The 22,966-nt window shown below is 40.5% G+C and overlaps 1 protein-coding gene across 6 annotated transcripts in view; it reads left to right on the forward strand.

The window, feature by feature from the left end:
- The window catches only part of ANKS1B (ankyrin repeat and sterile alpha motif domain containing 1B), a 1,028,517-nt gene continuing 1,005,551 nt past the window's right edge, over nt 1-22,966 (forward strand). For 4 of the 6 annotated variants that reach the window (XM_023509216.1, XM_023509217.1, XM_012801222.2 and 1 more), the window contains exon 1: nt 1-497. In XM_023509216.1, coding sequence (XP_023364984.1) covers nt 364-497 — 134 coding nt within the window. In that variant the 5' untranslated portion in view covers nt 1-363. The remainder of the gene's footprint in view (nt 498-22,966) is intronic. The other 2 variants (XM_003783324.1, XM_012801223.2) reach the window with 1 other exon arrangement.

Below are 22,966 nucleotides of genomic sequence, written 5' to 3' on the forward strand. Positions count from 1 at the left end.
CAGTCCTCAGCATCCTCCTCCCGCTCCTCAAAAGCACCCCGAGTCCCCACCCCCTCACGCCCCACCCGCGGGAAGGAGGCCTCGGGAATTCAGGGGAGTGGCTGTGGGGGCGCGTCGCGGCGCCCAGCTCGGCCAGCCCCCCTCCCAAGACATGGTCAGCTCCCCATTGTAAAAGCTGCGCCCCGAAGAGGAGGAGAGAGTGGTGCTCCCAGCTCGGGGCTGCGGGGATCTCTTCCTGCTGAAGCTCGGGCATTATTTTAGGGTGGGGCGAGGAGGGCCCTAGATTTGGGGGAGTAGGGGTGGGTGGGGAGGAGGACCCGAGGGGGGGGAAGGACTCTGTGGGGAGTCGGTGAGAGACTGACTATGGGGAAGGACCAGGAGCTGCTGGAAGCTGCTCGCACTGGAAATGTGGCTCTGGTGGAGAAACTCCTGTCTGGCAGGAAAGGAGGGATCCTGGGCGGCGGATCCGGCCCCCTGCCCCTGTCTAATCTGCTAAGGTAAGGTCGGGCACCGCTCGGGGCTGGCACACCTCGTTATGCATTGTGATGGATATGCGTCCTCCTCCTCACGGTTATTGCACCTGGTGGCTGCCAGCGATTCATTCTTAAATTAGGTAGGAAAACAGACTGTGTGTGTGGAGAGGAGGCATGAGCCTCCCAGTCAGACTGATGCCTTAGATTCTTTGAGTAATTTTAAAATAGCCTTCCATCAATGCGTCAGGAAGCTACTTTTCTCTGAGCTTGTGGTGCAGAACTTGGGCATGGACTAGTGTTGTTTGAAAAAAATCGGCGTTTCACCCGCTTCCCGTCAGTGTTTATTATATATTTGCAGCTTTAAGCCCAGCCTTTTTTTTTTTTTTTTTTTTTTTTTTGTCTAGTTCAATGAAATTGGCAGAGAAGCTATTGAGTGCATGCAATTACCCTGCAAAACCCTCTGGTTGCTGCTACCCTCTCTTGCAGAGGCGTTTGCTGTGCAGTGGGTTACGATCCCACAAAACGAAGCAGGTGAACGTTCTGATGACGTGTCATCGGTATAGGGTGTGTGTAAAACTTGATGAGGCAGGTGAGGCAGCCCCGGTAGTACTTTTCGGTTACCTGGACATAGCCCAGTGAAACTTGGTTATCATATCTCAGAGGGAAGGATGCACGTCCAGATTGGAAAGCAGGTCCAGACTGGGATAGTGTGCATGGAATAGAGTGCAGGCCTTTAAATGTGAAGATGTTCAGGTGAGACTAATATTGCTTGGAAAATCTTTCTAAGATGACATTTAAAAAAATGTCAAGGTCTTTATTCAGCAGGCAGTACCTTAGAAATAGCAGGGGTTGATTTGCATATTTGAGAAATTATTAACTTAAAAGTTGGATTGATGATGGCCAAATACAGTTCAAGGAAAGCTTTGGAGTTTCTAAAGTCGTGGCCATTCCATTTATCCGGATATTTTTGGAGGTATCAATCATCATTTATATCTTCTTCTTAAAACATCTCTCAGACAACCCAACTATACTTGTGAAAAATTTTAAAAGCCCAAGTGATTTTTTTCTTTCTTTTTTGGTTTTCACGGACTGTTCTGTGCTACCTTTGACCAGCAGTTAATACAAACTTTTGGGTGATGACATTGTGTTCTTTCTGCAAGTTCTCATAGGTTGTAGTGGTCAGACGGTGTAATTAATTACAGTACTGGCTAATAGGGAAAATGAAAAGTTCCTATTACAGTGCAATACATTTAGGTGGAAAAATAGCTGACAGGATTTAAAAAAGCGTCATATGTTATCACATACACTCATTAAGAATGACATTTTATTGGAGTGACAGTTCATTTCAGAACAATGAATATTTATGGGACATTTTTTCAGTGGGGTCTTAGGGAAGATGACTCTTGAGTGTTGCCCTTTGTGAAATAATTTTAACTTTCCAATACAAATAGTGTGTATGGATTTCAGAGTACAGCTCTGATGATTGCTCTTAGTAATTTATAGAAAAGCAGTTTATCTAGTTATACTTTTACATTATAGGCAAAATAAAAATACTTGGGAGTGGATCCATCCGTTGTAAAATTAATGATGTTTAGAAACCTAAATGCTGAAAGAGTTTTCCCAAAATTAGCTATGCTTTTGTTTTTGAAAAATGGTAAAGAATTCCTTGAGAATAGTGAGAACTTCACTCAATTTTACTGAAATAAATTATGTCTTAAAAAGGCTATCTTTGCGACAGACCTCAAAGGCAAACATCTTTTAAATACCCATTTCTGTCATTTTTTTTTTTTTAAAGAATAGATATCAAATTTTAGGAATGAAATACCAACTGTTTGATGTTAGTGAACATTACATAAAGTATCAACATTGTGACCGGTAGCAGTAGTAACTCTACAACAAGAAAACAATAAAATTAAAAAAAAAAATGTGCTCATTAGCAGGGGTTGAACCAAGTTGTAAAAATCACAAAACCAATAACCTTTAAGCTTTCATCTATTTATCTCATACTGAATAAGCAGTGTCATTGAAGAACATGAGGGTTGAAATTGTACGTACCCTAGGGGTGATCCTTTGCGTAAAATGAAATTCCTCAGAAGGCACATTTTATTTGCTGGTCGTTTATTGCGCAAATGATCGTCATCAGACATTTATTTATGGGATAATGGTAAATGTGCCTCCTCCGTGAAACATAATGATACTTTCATTTTGTTAATTTTTGGAATGAATTATGGAATAGATGAGGCATTTCTTTCCCATTTGCTTTATTACTTGTGTTGTATACTGTTGGTGCCAGACCCTGTGCTAAACGCTTACAGGTATCACCTCCTTCATGTCATATCAACCTTAAGAGATCCATCCCTCTTTCACAGATGGAAAAGGTTTGAAATTCTGTGATTCAGATTGACTTTAACCACATCTTAAGTCTTATTCATTGAATCTGTTTTATTCACACAAGTTCAAGATACATGACCAATTTACATAGTCCTATCTGAACATGTTTTTGGCTATAAATAATTTCGTTAAAAAATCCTTAACGTTGGCATTTTTTTCCTAATGAAAAAATTTCATGATTTACCCTTGAGGGTTCACTAGATAAGAACTTCTGTGAAGATGGTGTTGATATTACTTATTGTAATATCTCCTAAGCGAGCAGTAGCTGTATGAGGGGGAATTAGGTGTGCTCAGGTGACGCTCCAAGTTTCAGCAAAACAAAGAATGCCCTTGAATGAATATAAAAACCTCTCTAAGTCTCATTATCCTTTGCTATGGAGTGGAAATAGTAATAGTACCTACCATATCGCATTGTTGTAAGGATTAAATGAGATACAAAATAATGCATGTAAGGCCTTAGCACATGGTTCCTGATTAGCATTATTATTTCTCATACTGACTCTAGTTCTTAAGGCCTTAGTTGCCAAAGACTTGCTTCATATTGTACTGGGAGTAAATTTCCTTAATAAGTTTTCCATTAGAGTTGCAGAATTTTCAAATAGAAGGAGGCCTTTCATTCAATTTCTCACCTAGTACAGGAATTCCCTCTCTGTAACAGCCTTTGCCAATTATTCCTGCCCTATTAAACCCGCCAATGACTTGATCCCTTCCATATTTGATAGCTCTAATTATTAAAAAAAATTATCTTTTTGTTGAGCTGAAATCTCTCTGCCTGTAACTTCCAGCAGTTGGTACTAGATTGGCTCTATGGGTCAATGGATGGAAAAAGCAGCCTAATTCACAGGCCAGCACAGTCCCCAGGTGTAATACGTATTTAGCTGTATTATTTTCTTATGATTCTTTTTTTGTGCAAAAAAAAAAAAAAAGCTGTCATTCCCATTAGCCTTTTATGTGGCAATAGAACATATGTTTTAAGGGCTTAAATTTTCATACTTTTCACTACCCTCTTTTTCCTCCCATGCATATTCTCAAATTTTGCAATGACTAAATATGATTAGAAATGAACCAAATGCACTGGGTGTTGCTTGACCAGAGTAGAACTTACTGGGGCTTGATATACTGTTGAATTAAAAAAAAAAAACACATTGTACCCCATGATTGCATTAATGTACACAGCTATGATTTAATAAAATAAATAAGTAAATAAATAAATAGCATTTATTAGTGTGATCCTATTTTTTGTAAGAAAAATACGTGTGAACATTTGCAATGCTTACTGATAAGTCTGGAATAAAACACCAAGAAGAAGATAGTATCCCTCTTCTCCTGATGGAGTTGTGGGTGGTCTTTATTTTCTTTTTCATTATTTGGGTTAAGGTAGGGTCAGTGTTTTACGCTGAGCAGGTATTGTGTAATTAGAATAGCAGCTATTAAGACATCATATAATGAAATTATTATCTCATTATTATTGATCTAAGCTCCTTATTATTCAGCTACGTCTTGCCTACAGGTCAAGATTTTCTGAGCCATGAAATAGTGTTGGCTCACTCTGAGCATAAAGTCAGTTAAAACTTTCAGATAAATTTCTTTTTCAATGGCCTGTGAAACCATGGTTCCTCTACCTGGTATTTGTAAGTGTTGGCCGAACTTAAATTATTCCTATTACATTTTATCTTATTTATTTTAACCTGTGTTTGTAATCTGTCTAGATCTTTCTGACTCTTGAGTTCATCTTACAGCATATTAACTCCTGGGCATCTTCTGAAGATATAATAAGCATGTTTTCTGTAATTGAAATTCAACACACAATGATCTATCCCTAAAGAACCTCTGGTTAGCTTAGGATAAATTTAAAAGTAGCAATCCTTATTCTTGGTATTTCTGTCAACATTGAAGCCATAGAATAGAAATATCAGTCAGCTTCTTGTCTCTACTGTGCCTGTGAGAACTTCGAGAGGTATTTTATCCATTGCCTTTTTGTTGTTATTAATCAGGCCCAGGAAGGATTTGAACCTACCACCCCTGATATGCAAGGCCAACATGCTAACCACTAAGCTATGGCACCCAGCTTATGCATTGCCTTTCTAAATTCAAGCTTTATGGCGTTCCTTTGATCTATCTATCCCTTAGTAGTTAGTCTATAAATTCCACCCAACTCAGGCTACTTTGTTGGAGCTTGTTTCTGGTCGTGAACCATTGGTGATTCCTACTGTTGAAAATTCCTTCTACCCTTTTGCATCGAATTCTTCCAGATCTGCATACTTACACTCACTTAACTCAGCTAAGTGTCCTTTCTGGTCTCTGTTTGCTGCTTCTCTCCTGAAATTATTTGTTTATCCCCTTCTGGTTTGAGCATGGTTCTCAATAGGGAGAAACAAAGTAGAGTAGAGGAAGAATCAGGTTTGGGGCACTGTGAGATATCATAGAAAATTCTCTTCTGACGTCAAACTATCGACAGTTTTCCTCTGTCAGAGCTCAAGGTTAGTTTAGTGAACTTGGCTAAAAGAGGAATTAGCATTTTTCCCAGACAAGTATATATTTCTCTTTCATGTTTGTTTACAGTTATGCCCTCCCTATCTCACTATCCCCTTATATCCTTAAAGAACTCGGAGCTCATCAGAGCACTCAAATTGGGTCGTCTCCTTCCTTATCTCCCACCAGATTATATGTGAAATTACAGTTTTTTTTTTTTTTAAACTGATGTCTTTCGTGAAACAGCTGCAAAATCTTTTCAAATCTCTTCCTTTGGCGCAACTACCTTTTATTCTAAACAAAAATAATTTCCATTTTAGTTGTATATTATCCTGTGCTGAGTCTGGGATTGAGAATTATTTGTATTTTAATAAAGCAATAAAAGTGTCTCAATGCCTCCAATTTGCTGAATTTTCCTAATGCCTCCAAGAATTGAGTAGTGTATAGATTGTACTTAGTACATTTTTATCAAACACAAAGAATTCAGGTAAGAGCCCTTCGTGAAAAAGTAGATGAGTAAGAAGTTGGGGGGAAATACTCCTCTGCTCACCGAAGACCTTGAAAACCCAGCGCTTATAATTTTTCAGGTTCAGGATTCAGTTCCTGAAGTTTCTGGTGACGGGTCCAAGGAGAGAAGAGGCAACAAGGAAGTATTGTCATTTTCACAGCGATTTGGGATATCATGATTATTGGGACGCTGTTATAAGCAACTCACTTTCAGGGAAACCGCATTGGTTAAATGGAATAAATCACAAATAGAGCAGTTTTAAGCTCCATGAAAATGTTATATCTATAAAAATAGTCAAGTTGCAAGTGGGTTATCTATTTTAGATAGTAATGATGTTTGAAGTGGTGATTGCACCATTATGTTCGAGGAGCCGTGTCTGCCAGAGGGAGCGGTGCCAGCTGCATGCTGGGGAGTACGGCGGGCGCGGGGAGAGGGAACGTTGGTGTTGCCCCCTTTCTCCGCTAAACAGCATTTTCAGCTCCCTCCTCAGAACAGGGAGGGTGATGTGCAGTGAAGCAGGACAGCCATCCAGCGACTACTACTCAGCCTGTCCTTTGTCACATTGCAAAGCTTGTGTGTCTCCGTGGTTCCTGGGGTGGAGCAAGTCTTCACCGACATGAAGGCAGAAGGTGTGACATTTAGCAGTGCCTCTCCTGACTTTAGCAATTTAACCTTTCGGGTGACAGTAAACAGTTTGATACGTTCAGTTATATACCGAAATAATTGACTTAATTGCACCTTTGAGGTAATTTTGGGAAATTCTTTCAAGAAGCCTATTATAGAATATTATTCCTATTTAACTAGATTCGGAAGCTGACTATAGTGCAAGTCAAACGTTAGAAAAGACTAATATCAACCTATGGAACATGAAGGTATTTACGATTTAAGGCATTTTAGTCTATCTCTGGTTTCCATTTTGAACATATTGCAGAATGGCTTTCGTTAATTAAAATATGATGTTTTGACTACTCATCATATGGTGATATAAGAGAATATACTTGAAAAAGCAGGAACTTACTCAGAAGACTCACTTACGTTCCCGTTCTTTCTCGTGTATGTAATGACGTGGTCACATAAACCAGGTCGATAGGCAGAGGCACAATGTCACTTGAAAAGCCAGTGAATTTTTTGGTGTAGATCTCGAAACTTCTTAGAGTCCTTTTTTCTTCTTTTGCATCAGTAGGCTAGCAAGTGAATTTTCCATGTGTGTTATATCTAGGTAAGGCTTGAAATTGATTTTTGAGGGTGGATCCCAAAATATGGTCAAATATAAACTTTGTTTTTCACAGTGCTATGATTTGAATGTTGCCTCCAAAACTCATGCTGAAATTTAATTGTCATTGTGACAGCGTTAAGAGGTGGGACGTTTAATAGGTGATTAGAGCATGAAGGCTCTGCCCCCAGGAATGGATTAATGCTTTGATTGCAGGAATAGGTTTGTAATCATGGGAAGCTTCTGATAAAAGGTTGAGTTCAGTGCAGTTTCCTCTCTGTCCTGCACTCTTATCTGCCCTTCGTCTTCCTCTGGGGGATGTCACAACAAGAAGGCCCTTAACAAATAAATGCCAAGCAGAAATGGTATCATGCCCTTGGACTTCCCAGCCTCCAGCATTATAAGCCAAATACACTTATATTGTTTGTATAGTACCCAGTCTTAGGTTTCTGTTGTAGCAATGCAAAATGGACCAAGACACTCGGCTTCTTTTACTACTGTGTCCCAAGACTGTTCAGCTCTGAATCTGTTTCTTATGAATGGTGTTTTCTTATTAAATGTCATACGGATCTAGCTGTAAAATAGAACTTTGATTCAGTTGGTACTTCAGGGTTATTTGGATTCTGCTGTGTTATGCGAACAGCTTTATTTTAAATGATTTATTCCAGTTGAAACTAACTGCTTAGACTTGTTACCATCCTTTGATCAAACTGGGTTAAATCTTAACTGATAGACTTGGGCATAAACCTTCTGCCTGTGTGGTATTTCTGTTCCATACACCACATTTCCTTTAACCTTCTCTGCCCAGATCTCTTCTTCTAGGAAAAAACCTCTTCTCTTTTCTAATTACTATGAGTTCATACTGTCTCTAGTTTTTGTGCCAGCCGTCCTTCTCCTAAGGGGAAGCAGATTTTGTGTGAGGAGTAGCACTAGGATGGGTTGTGCAGGTTAAGAAGTAGATTCAGAAGAATTAATATGAGACCTTCAGAGTTGATGAGTTCACAGAATTTGATTTCATTGTCTCTAAGTTCTTGGCTATCTCGGTGTTCATTTCTCCCCTACCCTCATGGACCCAGTGCCCCCTGATCTCTTTCCTAATTTTACCCAGCCACCAAATACTACCTGTGGAAACTAACAGTTAATTCACTGTGACGTTTTAATCGATCGGTAAAGCTTTTGTAAAGAGGGAGCTCCTTTAACATTTTCTAAAGAGGCAACAAACTGTTAGGTCAAAACAGTAAAGCTATGGAGCTCTCCTGGCAGAACTAATGGAGTAGATTTGGCAGGTTTATAAGGGAGGGGGTGTTGGATAAAGATGATCATTAATCCTTCTTTCCTTCCTTCCTTTAAAAACATTTTCTTTAATATTGATATGGGGTCTGGCAATGTTGCCCAGGTCGGTTTTGGAATCCTAGGCTCAAGAGGTTCTCCTATCTCAGCCTCCTAGATAGCTGGGACTACAGGTGCCTGCCACTGTGCCCAACTCCAGTCCTACCTTCTTAAGGGCAGCAGCAGAAAGGGGGATTTGATTTGATACATGAGAAATGAGGTGGCATATGGTTATGATAGTAACTTTTTGTTACTTATTTAGTCCCCAGGACTTTTTATTGGTTTGTATACAACCATTTTAGATAAAAATATATAGTATATTATTTACCTATATCAGAATGTATTCCTTAGATGTACAGGTGTACCTCAGAGAAATTGGGATTTGGTTCCATACCATCACGATATAGTGAGTGGCAGGAGATGTTTGATTTCCCAGTGCATATAAGAGATATGTTTATACTATACAGTAATCTATTAAGTGTGCAATAATGTCTAATGGAACAAGGTACATGGTTTTTTAGTACTTTTTTTGCTAAAAAATGCTAACCAGTGTTTTGCAAGGTATAATCTTCTTACTGGTGGAGGGTCTTGCCTCACTGTTGGTGGCTGCTGACTGATCAGGGTGGTGGTTGCTGAAGGTCGGGATGACTGTGGTAATTTCTTGAAATAAGACAGTAGTGAAGTTTGCTGCACCAATTGATTCTTCCTTTTCTGGAAGATTTCTTTGTAGCACGTGATGCCATTTGGTATGTGTAGTGTTTTACCTACAGAACAATTTTTTTCAAGGTTGAAATTAATCCTCCCAAACGCTGCCACTGCATTATCAATTAACTTTATGTCATATTTGAAAACCTTTGCCGTCATTTCAACACTCCCATTTCTTCATCAGCAGTATATTCCATCTCAAGAAATGACTTTCTTTGCTCATCCATTAGAAGCAACTCATTCATTCAAGTTCGATCATGAGATCGTGGCCATTCAAGCCACATCTTCAAATTCTAGTTCTCCCGCTGTTTGCACCACATCTGCAGTGACCTCCTCCACTGAAGTCTTGAAACCCTCACAGTCATCCATGGGGGTTGGAATCAGCTTCTTCCAAACTTACATAAATGTTGGTATGTTTACCTCCTCATCTAGAATAATGGATCCTTCCCAGAATGTTTTCAATTTACTTTGCCCAGATATTTATTAGAGGGATCACTATCTTTGGCAGTTCTAGCCTTGCAAAATGAGTTTCTTAAATAATAAGACTTGAAAGTCAAAATCACTCTTTAGTTCATGGGCTGTAGAATGGGCTTTGTGTTAGCAGGTGTGAAAGCAACATTATTCTCCTGTATATCTCCGTGAGAGCTCTTGGGTGATTGAGTGCATTGTCAGTAAGCAATAATGTTTTGAAAGGAATCTTTTTTTTTTCTTTCTGAGCAGTAGGTCTCAACAGTGGGCTTAAACTATTTAGTAAACCATGCTATTAACAGATGTGCTGTCATCCAGCCTTTGTAGTTTCAGTTATAGAGCAGAGGCAGAGTAAATTTAGCAGAATTCATAAGGGCCCTAGGAGTTTTGGAAAGGTAAACAAACAACTGAATGTCACCAGCTGCTAATGAGAGGGTCAACCTGTCCTTTGAAGCTTTGAAGCCAGGTACTGACTTTTCCTCTCTAGCTACAAGGACTTAGGTGGCATCTTTTTCCAGTAGAAAGTGGTTTCATCTACACTGAAAATCTGTTGGTTAGCAGTTGCCACCTTCATCCATTGTCTTAGCTAGATCTCCCAGATAACTTGCTTTGACATTGGCACTTGAATAATGCTTTCTTATGTTATGGAGGTGGCTTCTTTCCTTAAACCTCACGGACTTCTTCAGCTTCAAGCTTTTCTTCTCTAGCTTCCTCACCTCTCTTAGCCTTCGTAGAATTGAAGAGAGTTAGAGGCTTGCCCTGGATTAGGCCTTGGCACAAGGCAGTGTTGGTTGGCTGGTTCTATCTTCTACCCGAGACCACTCAGATTGTCTCTGTAGCAGCAACAGGCTGTTTCTCTCTCTTAACGTTCTGTGCTCCCTGGAGTAGTTCTCTTAATTCCTTTTAAGAACTTTTCTTTGCATTCACAGCTTGGCTAACTGGCACGAGAGGCCCAGCTTTTGGCCTGTCTTGACTTTGGACATGCCCTCCTCACTAAGCTTAATCATTTCTAGCTTTTGATTTAAAGTGAGAGATGCGTGACTCTTGCTTCCATTTGAGCACTGCAGAGTTCATTGCAGGATTATTAATTGGCCTCATTTCAATATATACTGTGTGTCTCCGGGAACAGGGAGGTCCAAGGAGAGGAAGAGAAATGGGAGAACTGCCAGTTGGCAGAGTAGAATACACACGGCGTTTATCAATTAAGTTTTATAAGTGTGATTTGTGGAAACCCCAAACCATTGCAAGAGTAGCATCAAGATCACCCATCACAAATCACCAAAACAGGTACAATAAGAATGAACAAGTTTGAAGTATTGTGACATAAAGGCACGAGCACGTGTCCTTGGGGAAATGGTGCCGATAGACTCGTTAGATACGTGGTTGCCACAAACCTTCGCTTTGTAAGAAGTGCAATAAAGGAAAGGGCAATAAACGGAATATACAAAATTTATTACAGATTCATAGGTGACAGCGATATGGACTAATCAATGAATTGAATTACTATTCAATGTGGCTTTAGGTTCAAAATTTTTAAAATGCATTTTATTTTCTTTATTTTTTTTTTGAGACAGAGTCTCATTATGTCACCCTCAGTAGAGTGCTGTGGCATCACAGCTCACAGCAACCTCCAACTCCTGGGCTTAAACGACTCTCCTGCCTCTGTCTCCCAGGTAGCTGGGACTACAGGCACCTGCCACAATGCCTGGCTGTTTTTTGGTTGCAGTTGTCATTGTTTAGCAGGCCCGGACAGAGTTCAAACCTGCCAGCTTCGATGTATGTGGCTGGCATCCTACTCACCGAGCTATGGGCACTGAGCCAGTGCATTTTATTTTTATTTAAAAAATTTATGCGGCTTCAGTTTCTAGGTTATTTGTTAAACTTATGTTTCACTGCACAGGGGAGACAGGGGAGGCACTTGGGGTTCTGATCCCAGAATCCTAATCAACATTTTTCCACGTTAGGTTTTCTTCCTTCCTTCTTTTTTTTTTTTTTTTGCCTGATCTACTGTTAGCCACTTTGTGTTCTTGTTTGCTTACCTCTAGTTAGTAATCTGCATTTAAAATGTCTTGTGTATCATACAAATATGCTAAATATGGTATCCAGTGTTTTGAATATACTAAAAAACTGCTATACTTATACCAGTATCTGTGTTTTGCATAGTTATTTTGCTGCTAGTGTGGAGACATGGGCGTCAGTGGGAGTGTTTTGGGGGAAGGGACAAGAATTATGCAGGGACATCCTTTGGCTTAGTAAAGTTCTGCAGGGTGGCAGCCCAGAACAGAGTGATTTCCTCTTGGTTTACTTTGTCTATTCCCCAGAGCAGTCTGTTATTCTGAAGATTGTTGGAACTTTGAAGACACAATCAGAAAAAGTGAAGAATATTTTTAAAAAGTTTTGGAGGGTGATTGGTGGGATCACACCTATGGTTCATCCTATAAGGGTACATGTGAATCTTTCTAATTGTGGAGTGTAAATGTCTTAACACAATAACTAAGAAAAAGACATGAAGGCTATGTTAACCAGTTGGATGAAAGTATTTTAAATTGTATTCAGAAACAGTACCCTGCACCCCATGATAGTATTAATGTACACTGCCATGATTTAATAAAAAAAAAAGTTTTTCACTCGTCTGTTTTATGCTATACATTAGGTGTCCTTACAAGCCTTGTTAACTGGGGTCAGGTGTGATAGTTGGCAGCTATAATCCCAGCAGTCTGAGAGGCCAAGGCAGGTGGATTGCTTGTGCTCAGGTGTTCAAGACCAGCCTGAGCAAGAGTGAGACCCCATCTCTAAAAATAGCTGGGCATGGAGGTGGGCGCCTGTAGTCCCAAATACTTGGGAGGCTGAGGCAATAGGATCACCTGAGCCCACGAGTTTGAGGTTACTATGAGCCATGAGGCCATTGAGCTCTACCAAGGGTGACAAAGTGAGACCTTGCCTCAAACAAACAAAAACCAAGACTCATTAATCAGTGAACCAAATACTATCCAACCAACAAGACACTCAGATTTTTTTTTTAATTGTTGGGGATTCATTGAGGGTACAAGAAACCAGGTTTCACTGATTGAATTTCTTAGGTAAAGTCTCTCTTACAGTTGTGTCTTGCACCCAAAAGGTGTGGCACACACCGAGACCACCACCCTCCTTCCCTCTCTCTGCTATTCCCTTCCCCATTCCTCCCTATTTCTCCCTCTCTCTGCTTTCCCCTTCCCCTACCCCCACCATGTCATTAATTGTCATTAATTGTCCTCATATCAAAATTAGACACTCAATTTTAGGGAACTGATCATTTAGAACAGTGATAATAAAAGGTGATCACTTATAATTTTAACAAGTATTCATTGAGTAGTACCTTGTAGATTCTAAAATTGAATGAGATCATCTCTACCCTAAGTACTTGTAAATAATGGGGCAGATATAGAAAAAAGCAGATAAAATCCAGTGTGATATGTGTGGTGATGGGAGTACCCAGCAAGCTTCAAGCACCTAGAAGCAAGGAGGAGACATCCTTAATTCTACCTGGAGGGTTTGGGAAAACTGCAGAGAGGAGGTGATATCTGAAACTTGGAGGATGAATAGGACTTTTCCAGACTGACATGTTTGGAGGAAGAACATTTCAGGTAGAAGGCAGAGTATATTCAGTAATGATGTGTGAAAAGTAGAACATAATTTGGGGTATTACAAGGGGTTTGGTATGGAGCATGGACGTGGGATGAATCTGGAAATTGAGGGACTTTGTGTGCTGCTCTAAGGAGTTTGAACTTTATATTCAAGGCCGTGAGGATCCATTGATTTTTTTTTTTCAATTTTTAATGTATAGTTAATTCATCATGATAATGCACAACTGTTTTAAAAATTTGAGTAAAAGATAAAAAAATCATTTTATTGCTCAAAACAAGTTTTTTGTACACGTGTTTAATGCACTTAGCAGATAAAGCGTGAAAGTTTGGATCCCAAATTTCCTGTTTAATGATGTATCATAAACATTTTCAGTTATTACTTCGTAATCATCATTTTTAATAGCATGATAGTGGTTGCATCTAAAGCATAATTTTCATAGACCTCCTCTATCAGAAATGCCTATGGTCATTTGTTAAACATATGCACGCCTTGGTCCCGTTCTAAGATTTCTGAGCAGTTTTGAATAGCCTGACTATAAGAATTGCTTAGTGTAAGGCCTGGGAATATGCATTTTACAAACTTCCCTAGGTAATTCTTATGTGCTATGGCCGCAACCCCCATAGCACACAGCAGGAGGTGAGGGGCTGGTGAGTGATTGAAGGTTCATTTGCATTTACAGCTAACCCTCACCACTTGCACCACCGACTGAGCTCTGCCCCCATCAGACCAGGGGTGTGAACCCTCCCATATACTACACATGGGAGGGATCTAGGTTGTGTTGTGTGCTCCTTATGAGAATCTAATGCCTGATGACCTGAGGTGGAGCTGAGACGGTGTTGCTAGCACTGGGGAGCAGATGCAAATACAGAGTATCATTAACAGAGAGGTTTGACTGCACAGAGACCGTAATACATCGATTTCTTGCAGATTCATAGCACCACCCCCATCTGTGGAAAAATTATCTTCCATGAAACCAGTGCCTGGTACCAGAAAGGTTGGGGACCATTGATTATGTGCACTAAAGTTTGAGAACCACTAATGTGGTGTGTATATACTATTGTTACCTTACCATTCCTTTAGTGCTAGATACTTGGATGCTTTTTGGCTGTATTGTTATTATAGGTAATGTTATGAACATTGTGCTATGAACTAACTTTTCTATAAAATTACATTCTTAGGATACACTTCCAGAAGAGGAATTGCTAGTATTATTAGTGTCCCACGTGCTATGCAAACTGCTTTGCCTGCTTCGTATCGAGTCTTCACAACAGTCTTGCAGGATCTTTATTGCTAATCCCATTTTAATTTATGGGTTAAAATAATCAGAAAAATTGAATAACATGCCCCAAAGTAAAAGAACCAAGATTCCAATTCAGGTATTTCTGACTCCAGACATTTTTTTTATCGTGTTACATTGTATCCTAATTCCACAGGGATCAATGCATATCATGGGCTAAAATAGGAAAATATACCGTGTATTTCCAGTATGTAAATAGTACATTTTCTGTAAAATTATATAATAAAATTTTTAGTTCCTACATCGTTTTTAATGTTGTTACACAGTTTCACACTATTGTCAATGTTTGGCTTTAAATTTGTTTCTCACCAGCACATGAACAGTAGACTGCATTGAGTGTTAAAATCAGTTCGTTAATGATGTTTCAAAATATTTTTTTGACAGTCGGTTTCACTTTAGAACTGTGGAATTGTTTTACCCCAGAAATTTTGGGTGCTTGATATTGTCCAACTCCTGGTATCAGTCAGTTATTCAAGATGTTTTAATAACTCGTCCATCCGTTGACTGCAGATGACTGGGATTTATTTTTGCCCATTTCTTCTCTCTCAAAGAAGGAAGATACAGTGTGCACGTGGTCCTCTTTTGATGGACTTTATGATCCATCTCTTTCAGGCCAATAAATCTGAGTCCATGGCTTTAATGGAGCTCATTATTAACTCAGAGACACTGTCAACTCCAGTGTCAGGCTCTGCAGAAACGCTGGAGAAACGGGCAGTTTGTCCTTAGAACCATCTCCTTTGATGAAAATATTTCAGATTGTATATAGAACCAGCACACTGTATCCCATGACTGCATTAATGTACACAGCTATGATTTAATAATAATAATAAAGAAAGAACCATCTCCTGCCCCCTGTCTGTGCCCTTTGTCCCTTTGCTGAGGCTTTTCCTTCCGTTCTTGGTTCTGAGCCCTTTTTGGGCTTCCTCTTCTCGAAACCCAGAACTCCTGTTCAGTTTCACCCAGAATAAGAAGTTTTCTCTCTTGCATTTCATTCCCTCGTGCCATAGATCTCTGTTTTCCAGAATAGTATAATAAATGACATGCATGGAAGAAATACCGGAATGTAATGGAAAAGGTCCAAGTCTTGAGTTTGAATGCATACGCGGTCCCTGAATGGGCATGTGGCCCCAGGCAAGTTATTTAACCTCTTTGGGCTTCAGTCTTCTTATTTATCAAGAGGGGATGGTAATATCTATCCTGTAGAGGTATAGGAAGTAAAGGTAATTTATGTAAAATACCTAGTGCAGCACCTGTGACGAAGGAGGGACTAACAGTGCTTACTTTTATGGCCGGGCGCCGTGGCTCACGCCTGTAATCCTAGCCCTCTGTGAGGCTAAGGTGGGTGGATTGCTTGAGCTCAGGAGTTCAAGACCAGCCTGAGCAAGAGCGAGACCCCATCTCTAAAATTTGACGGGCATTGTGGCGGGCGCCTGTAGTCCCAGCTCCTCAGGAGGCTGAGGCAAGAGAATCGCTTGAGCCCAAGCTTATGAGGTTGCTGTGAGCTGTGATACCACAACACTGTACTGAGGGCGGCAAAATGAGACTCTGTCCCAATAACGAAAAAGCTTATTTCTATTGTTGTTATTACTAAGACATTAATGGTAATGGAAGAAAGTTTAAATATTCAATAAATTAAATATTCATAATGATACCTCTTCATTATACATTTCATGAGTATCTTTATGTGAATGGGAAACTCTGGGATATTAGCATTGTAATAGGCCATTTCTTTAGGTACCTTGTGTTAGCCTCAGTCTTTAATGATGTAACTGTAGGCACCCAAACAGGACATTAGAGGTGATATTATACAGCCAGTCTTTCTCAGATCCTAGAATTAGGAAATTGCTCTTTTCCTCTTACTTTTTGGAGTATGACTGGTCACTAAAGATTTAGCAATTATTTTTTATCTTCTACATTCCTCCCCAGGATGATTTGACCAGAAAATGGTGGTATTCCTGTGAGGTCGTATATCTTATGCTACCATCCATGAGGTTCATGGGTTCCTAGTAAGCCTGTCATTGATGTTTTCTCTTGTTAAAGCCCTTTTAATTGACGTATATTTTGAGAGTGTGTACTGTGTGTTCAGCATGGTGATGGTACTTTGAAGAACAGCAAATAGACTCTTCTGCCTAGGCCCTTGCGAAAGTTGCTGACATGAGATCACAGCTAACTATGTAGTAGTATCTGATTTTCCTAGGGCACAAGGACGCACGCATTTAACCTTCTCTTTTGATCAGCCTGATATCAACACTCGGCTCCCATCTCCCACTGCACATCAGTGTATAATCTAACTCTGACCATGGGTCATAAGTAATCTTTTAATGGTTGGAAGGAGAGCTATATACTCTCAAATATTTTTTCTTTTTAACATTAAAATTTATTTTGAAATAATCACATATGATGGAAAATCTGGTAGTATAGTTCAAAGAACTTCTTTTTCCTGAACCATTTGAGAGTAAGTTACGAACCTGATCACCCCAGAATACTTTAGTTTATATTTCCTACAACTAGGGACATTCTCCCAAACAACAGTATAACCCCCCCAATCAGAAAATTAACTTTGCCTCATTACAACATCGGGTCCTCAGACTTCACCCAAGTTTTGCTGGTGGCCCCCATAATGGTCTTCCCTGGGATCCAGTGAGAAGCACACATCACATTTAGCTGTCATTTCTCTGTTGTCTTCTTCAGCATGGAAAAGTTTCTGTCTTTGACTTTAAGGACCTTGACAATTTTTGTAAAATGGCCTTCCATTTGGGTTTATTTAATGTTTTCTTTTGATTAGACTCAGGTTATGCATCTTTGGCAGGAATATCACAGAGGGGTGACATGTCCTTTTCATTGCATCCTATCAGGTGACATGTGACTTGGTTTGCCCCACTGCTGATAACGTTCACTTAAGTCATTTGCTTATGATCGTGGCTGTCAAGCTTCTATTTATACCATTCTTTTTTTGGTGATAATTATTTTATGGGGAGGTACATTTAAACTATGTATATGTCCAGTTCCTCATGAAACTTTATTTATACCAGCGTGGACTCTGGTTTACTGTTTTGTTGCATACGTTATAAATCATTACCATCATTAATTTTGATGCTTAAATTATTCTAGATCAGTAGGAGCCCTTTAAGCCAGGCTTCTTTGAATTACTCTTTAAGGTTTTCTGTGTTTTTGTATCATAAAATGTTCCAAGACTCATCTTTTTCTGCTTCAGTGCCAGAACCACCCATCTTCCCAAGTGGCGTGGTTCCTTTTCTTGGAAAATAGTCATTAGGAGCTACGATCTGGAAACGAGGTAAGCTCATGGCTTTTGGAATGTTGCCTTTCCCAGATCCTCTCAGCTAGGGGATGAAAAAAAATTATATTTTTCCACTGGATATCTATATAGGCAGTCCCTGGGTTTTGAATGGAATAGGTTCTATAGATTTGTTCTTAGGCTGAATTGATGTATAAGTTGGAATAAGTACATTTATCTATTATCTGTAATAGACACCATTCCTAAGTGCTAGTCATACATCAGTCAGATGTTTATAAACCCGGGAGTGGCCTATGTATATACACACACACACACACATATATATACACGTATATAGATATACACATGTACACACACACATGTATATACACATACATAGATACACACACACACGTATAAACACATTTTCATCTCTATCTACCTCCATTCACTGGCGTTTTCAGTGACACCTGTAATTCTGGTCTGATCCATAGGCCAGCTCATTCCCATTTCTCCTTCCTGTGTCTGCAGCTTCCCTCCTCCTTCTCCAGCCTGGCTTCTGTCACCTGTGCACGTGTCCTTGCTTACTAACTCCCCCCCATGTATAACCAGTCCTCCTCCTCACTGCCATCCTTCTCTGTTAATGTCCTCCTTACCCCTCCGGCTCTGCCGCCCCCCACACTAGGCTGTTCTCCTGCCCTGACGCCTCCTCACCCTATCCAGGCTCAGACTCCCTATGTCAGTCCACCTCTACGGGGGGACCCTCTTTTCCTCCTGCCTGGGCCTGAATCCCCCTGCTCTAGGTCACCCTCTCTTCCTGTTTGGACTCTGACACTCCTCATTAGCATGTCCCGTCCCTGCCCGCCACTGCCACATGATCACCCTCTTTGCCCCACTTGGACTCCAGCCCTCTAATTTCACGCTGGCCCTCCCTGGGGACACCGTTGCCCTTCGGCTGTGATATCCCACACCAGGCTGTGGGTAGACGTCCTCCTACCTCGCCTTGGGCTCTGCCATCTGCTGTTGGTCACTGTGGCTTTCCTCTTTTCTTTGGTGTTGTCACCTAACTTTCTCTGCCCTGCTTAATGGCTTTAGTGACTGACTTGTTCCAGAAGAGAGAGGGAATGAGGAGGAAGGAAGGGAGGAGTAGGGAGTGGAAGGGGAAATGCAGGAGGAGCCTACCACGGTGCTCTTCCTCTTTATCTGCAGTGATGATGATGATACGTCTTTTCAAAGCAGCATTGCCTGTACCTTGTAGTGGAAGAAAATCAGGTGTGGGCAGTTAAGCATTTTGGGTAACATGGGATTGTGACCAAAACTTGAGTACTGTGTGGCAGTTCTCCTGGATCCTGTTTCTCCTTGCATTTTGGAGGCGAGAGGTGATGATAATCTGATAGGCTGGCCAGCGCTTTGAATTTTTTTTTATGAGTTTTTCTTCCATGGATATTGTGGACGTGTCATAGGCCTCCAGATCGACTGAGAGATGGAAAATTGTTATGTATTTTTTTGCTCTATTTAGTTGAAGATCTTTTTTTTAAATCATAATTGCCAGCGAAGTACATTCTCAAGAATTTTCATAAGGTGATGATAATGCAGAAAAAGAGTTATGAAAGCACTGAGTTGGTAACTGTCATTCACCGAGGAAGTTGAGTTGGCAGAATTTGATAGAGCTGAGGACTTCAGTAAGTAGGTTTTTCTTGTTATGTGATATTCCCACTATGATTTTTAAGATGTCACAAAAATATTATGTCAGGAAATTGACCAAGTATATTTTAAGAAATATGGTAGATCTTCACAGGTCTTGTAAAAATGATGATTGCTCCAAATGAATCAGGACAGTAAGTAATTCATTCAGAGGGTTTCTCAGACTGAATTCCTGGTAAGAAATCTATGATTCTTAGAAACAAATCTTCGCCAAGATCCTTCCAGGAAGCTCTTTTAGTGAGTATTTGCTATAGCTGAAAAATACCATCATTATTTTCCAAAAATGGGGGAAAAATGGTCAGGAGCATTGCAAAAATTGCAGTTGTATTCTGCACTTTAAAAGACCATTCAACTTTTCATGCCAAATCCAAGAAAAAATAAACAGCAGGCAGTATCATCAGTAGCTGGTCTCCTCCTCCAGGTTTGGGAAAACAAGCTCAATGGAAATATCAGAATTTTACTTTTGTCTCCTAAGAATGTAACTACACAGGCCTGGATTTTAAACATGACATTTTGAATGTGTAAGATGACGTCGAGGGATCTAAAAAGATCATGATTCCTACTCTTTTCTTACCTGCTTGTTTTCTCGCCAACACTTCTGAGAACATACAACCTCTTCCTAACGTTCCATAGTATTTGTATCATGGATTTCAATTTTTATGGAATCCTTAGACTTCCATAGAAATGGGTCTTAAACTTTGCCTTTTGTTGCATCATCAGCAGAAAAAGGAACCACGCCAGTACCAATCCCATCTGTTCCTTCTCTTCCTTCTTACCCTTCAAAATCCCAGCGGAACTTTTGAGTCTGGAGATGGACAGCTACAATACTTATTTTTTCAGCAGTCAGATCCATCTTATCACCATCCTTTCTCTGATGAAAAGATGGGTACACAGCCTGTGTCTGATATGGCCTTCACTCATTCTTTAAAGGGAAATGGGAATTTGTAAGATTAGAGAAGTCTGGCTTGGCGCCTATAGCTCAACCGGCTAAGGTGCCAGCCACGTACACCTAAGGTGGCGGGTTTGAATGCCCAGCCCTGACCCGACAAAACAACGACAGCTGCAACCAAAAAAAGAAAAAAAAAAAAGCCGGGCATTGTGGCGGGTGCCTGTGGTCCCAGCTACTTGGGAGGCAGAGGCAGGAGACTCACTTGAGCCCAGGAGTTGGAGGTTGCTGTGAGCTGTGATGCCATGGCACTCTACCCAGGGGGACAGCTTGAGGCTCTGTCTCAAAAAAAAAAAAAAAAAAAAGATTAGAGAAGTCTGTCGTAGAATCAAGGAAATGCTGAAGTGGCAGGCCTTGGAGAGGCCAGGAACCAAGGCAGCAAGGTTCAGTGGGGAGATCTTGTGGCTGGCTGGGTCTCTTGGGGCCTTGCCCTATGACTGGGGAGATGGGGGGGGGATCAAAATCTCATAAAAGGGGCATGTGGAGAAATGTTTATTACGTCAACTACTTTGTGAACTTCTTGAGGGAAACGCACCCAGATCAGATAACTCCTTTACCTTCCCCACTTCCTTTCTGTTTTATTGACCTCACTTCTTTAAAGAGCCAAGGGAAAGGACTGTGGGGTGCAAACAGACACCCCATCTCAGGTGAGGACTATGTTCGTAGCAGTGTTAGAACTGCCAGGCACTTTTCCAGTAGGGAAGTCACCCCAAACGAATGCCTTCTTTTCTCTTTTCTTTGGGTCTGGGCTGTGAATGTTACCCAGACTCTGTTATTATGATTTTTGAAAAGGTCTTTCTTTTAGATCAGTGAGAAGCCCCTTTAGAAAACTCTTGCAGACCCTTTGTTGACCACGGACCCCCGAGCTGAGCTGAGAACGTCCCTCTAGAGTTAGACATTTATGCAGATTCAAACTCAACTCAAGGCTTTCCCGATTCCCTTCTGCTTGTTAACATTTCTCGCTTCCCGGCCTCTTTCCTCTCTGATTTCCTTCCGTCATAGTTCAGCTGTTTTTCCTCAGCCACTCAGCTGTGTCAGCATTTGCTGGGAAACCCTGGCTGTGGTCAGGAAACTAGAAAATGCTCTGGGAGGGAAGAGGAAGCAAGAGGGGTGGGGAACACGAGGAAAGGAAGGTTAAGAGAAGGAAAGGGATGGGACTTGGCTGTGGTTTTCTCAAGGTAATTTATGTGGCCTGCTGAGGCCAGATTATCCGCCTTGGACTAAGGAAAGCTTACCCTGGATAGGTGGTGACAGCCCAGAGGAAAGAGGGGAAGCTTCCCTTTGGGGGGTTAAGCATTTCCACCTTTAGCTTTTAGAGCTGGTGCGGGAGATGAACTTGTGCTTTTTCATCTATACCTTTGAGACGTTAACCGTAAACGTCCATAAATACGAACCTTGAAAGAATTCTGTGCATTTCACGTTTATACGCAGCACATTCTGCTCACGTGATAAGTCCCCTGTTCTTTTTGCAAATAAAGTGCTCATTTTGGCTGTTTTCCAGAGCTGACAGTTGGCGGACATGGTTCAGTAGAGAAAAGGAACCGTTTCCTGCTTATCTCCTCTCTCCCGTCTGCCCAAGACAGGGCGTCTGTCGATTGTGACCTGATTTTGAAATAATTTATTAAATAGAGCGATGCATGATGTTATTTAAAATTTTGGTCTGACATTGACTTTTAGTCCTTTATAATAAGCTCTTGACTAGATTCTCTGAGGTCTGTTGCTTTGGGGATTTTGGAAATTTCTTAACTCCTTCAGTGAATTTGGACTCCGTTCAGTGTGGACGAGGCCTAATGTTTACTCAGGAAATTAAACACACCAGTTTTTTCAGAAGATGAAGCATGTTGTATTTTTTTTTTTTTTTTTTTTTGGCCATGAAAACATTATTCTGGAAGTACCTTAATTTTATAGGTAAGGAGAATGTCCTTATATTATTAGCTAGTAGATTGCTTAAGAAAAGCAATAGGGAAATGAATATAAACGCTAAGTGAATCTAAATTTTCTTTGGCAAGAGTATGTTTTCATTAAATATGCCGAGGTCTTCCCATATTTTTTAGTGTTAAATTTTAATATGTATATAATAGTAATTTAAGGTCTTTTCGTTTGTAATCTTTGAAGTTAGAAGTCTAAATGAATTACATTTCTTCTCAAAAGCACGTTCCTTGGTTTTTAAAAAGTTGTTAGTTTCAAAAATCCATTTTCAACTTGTATCTCTAATTCTTCCCTTTCCCCTGTATCCTGGACACATTATTCCCAGTGCTCTATTGAATATCTCCCGGCTCAACGGAGGCATGAGTACAAAACTTTCATGATCTGCACCTAAGTTCTGCCCTGCCACTTGTGCTAGGGAACTATGGTGCACCATTTGTCCAAGCTAGAAACCCCACAGCCACACTTGACCCTTACCACTTCCATCTGTTCAGCATCATCACTTCTAATACCAGCCCCTTCCACCCTTTCCCTCCTCTGCCATCGTCGGAATAGTTCTATAACATGTCGCTCTTTCACTTAGAAATATAACAATGGCCTTCCACTGCTTAATGAATGAAGTCCAAAGTCTTGGGCATGTCGCTTGAGGTCTTTGTGATTGGGCTCCTTCCTACC

This window comes from Otolemur garnettii, unplaced genomic scaffold, assembly GCF_000181295.1.
Source record: "Otolemur garnettii isolate 467f Iridium unplaced genomic scaffold, OtoGar3 scaffold00007, whole genome shotgun sequence".
Taxonomy (NCBI): domain Eukaryota; kingdom Metazoa; phylum Chordata; class Mammalia; order Primates; family Galagidae; genus Otolemur; species Otolemur garnettii.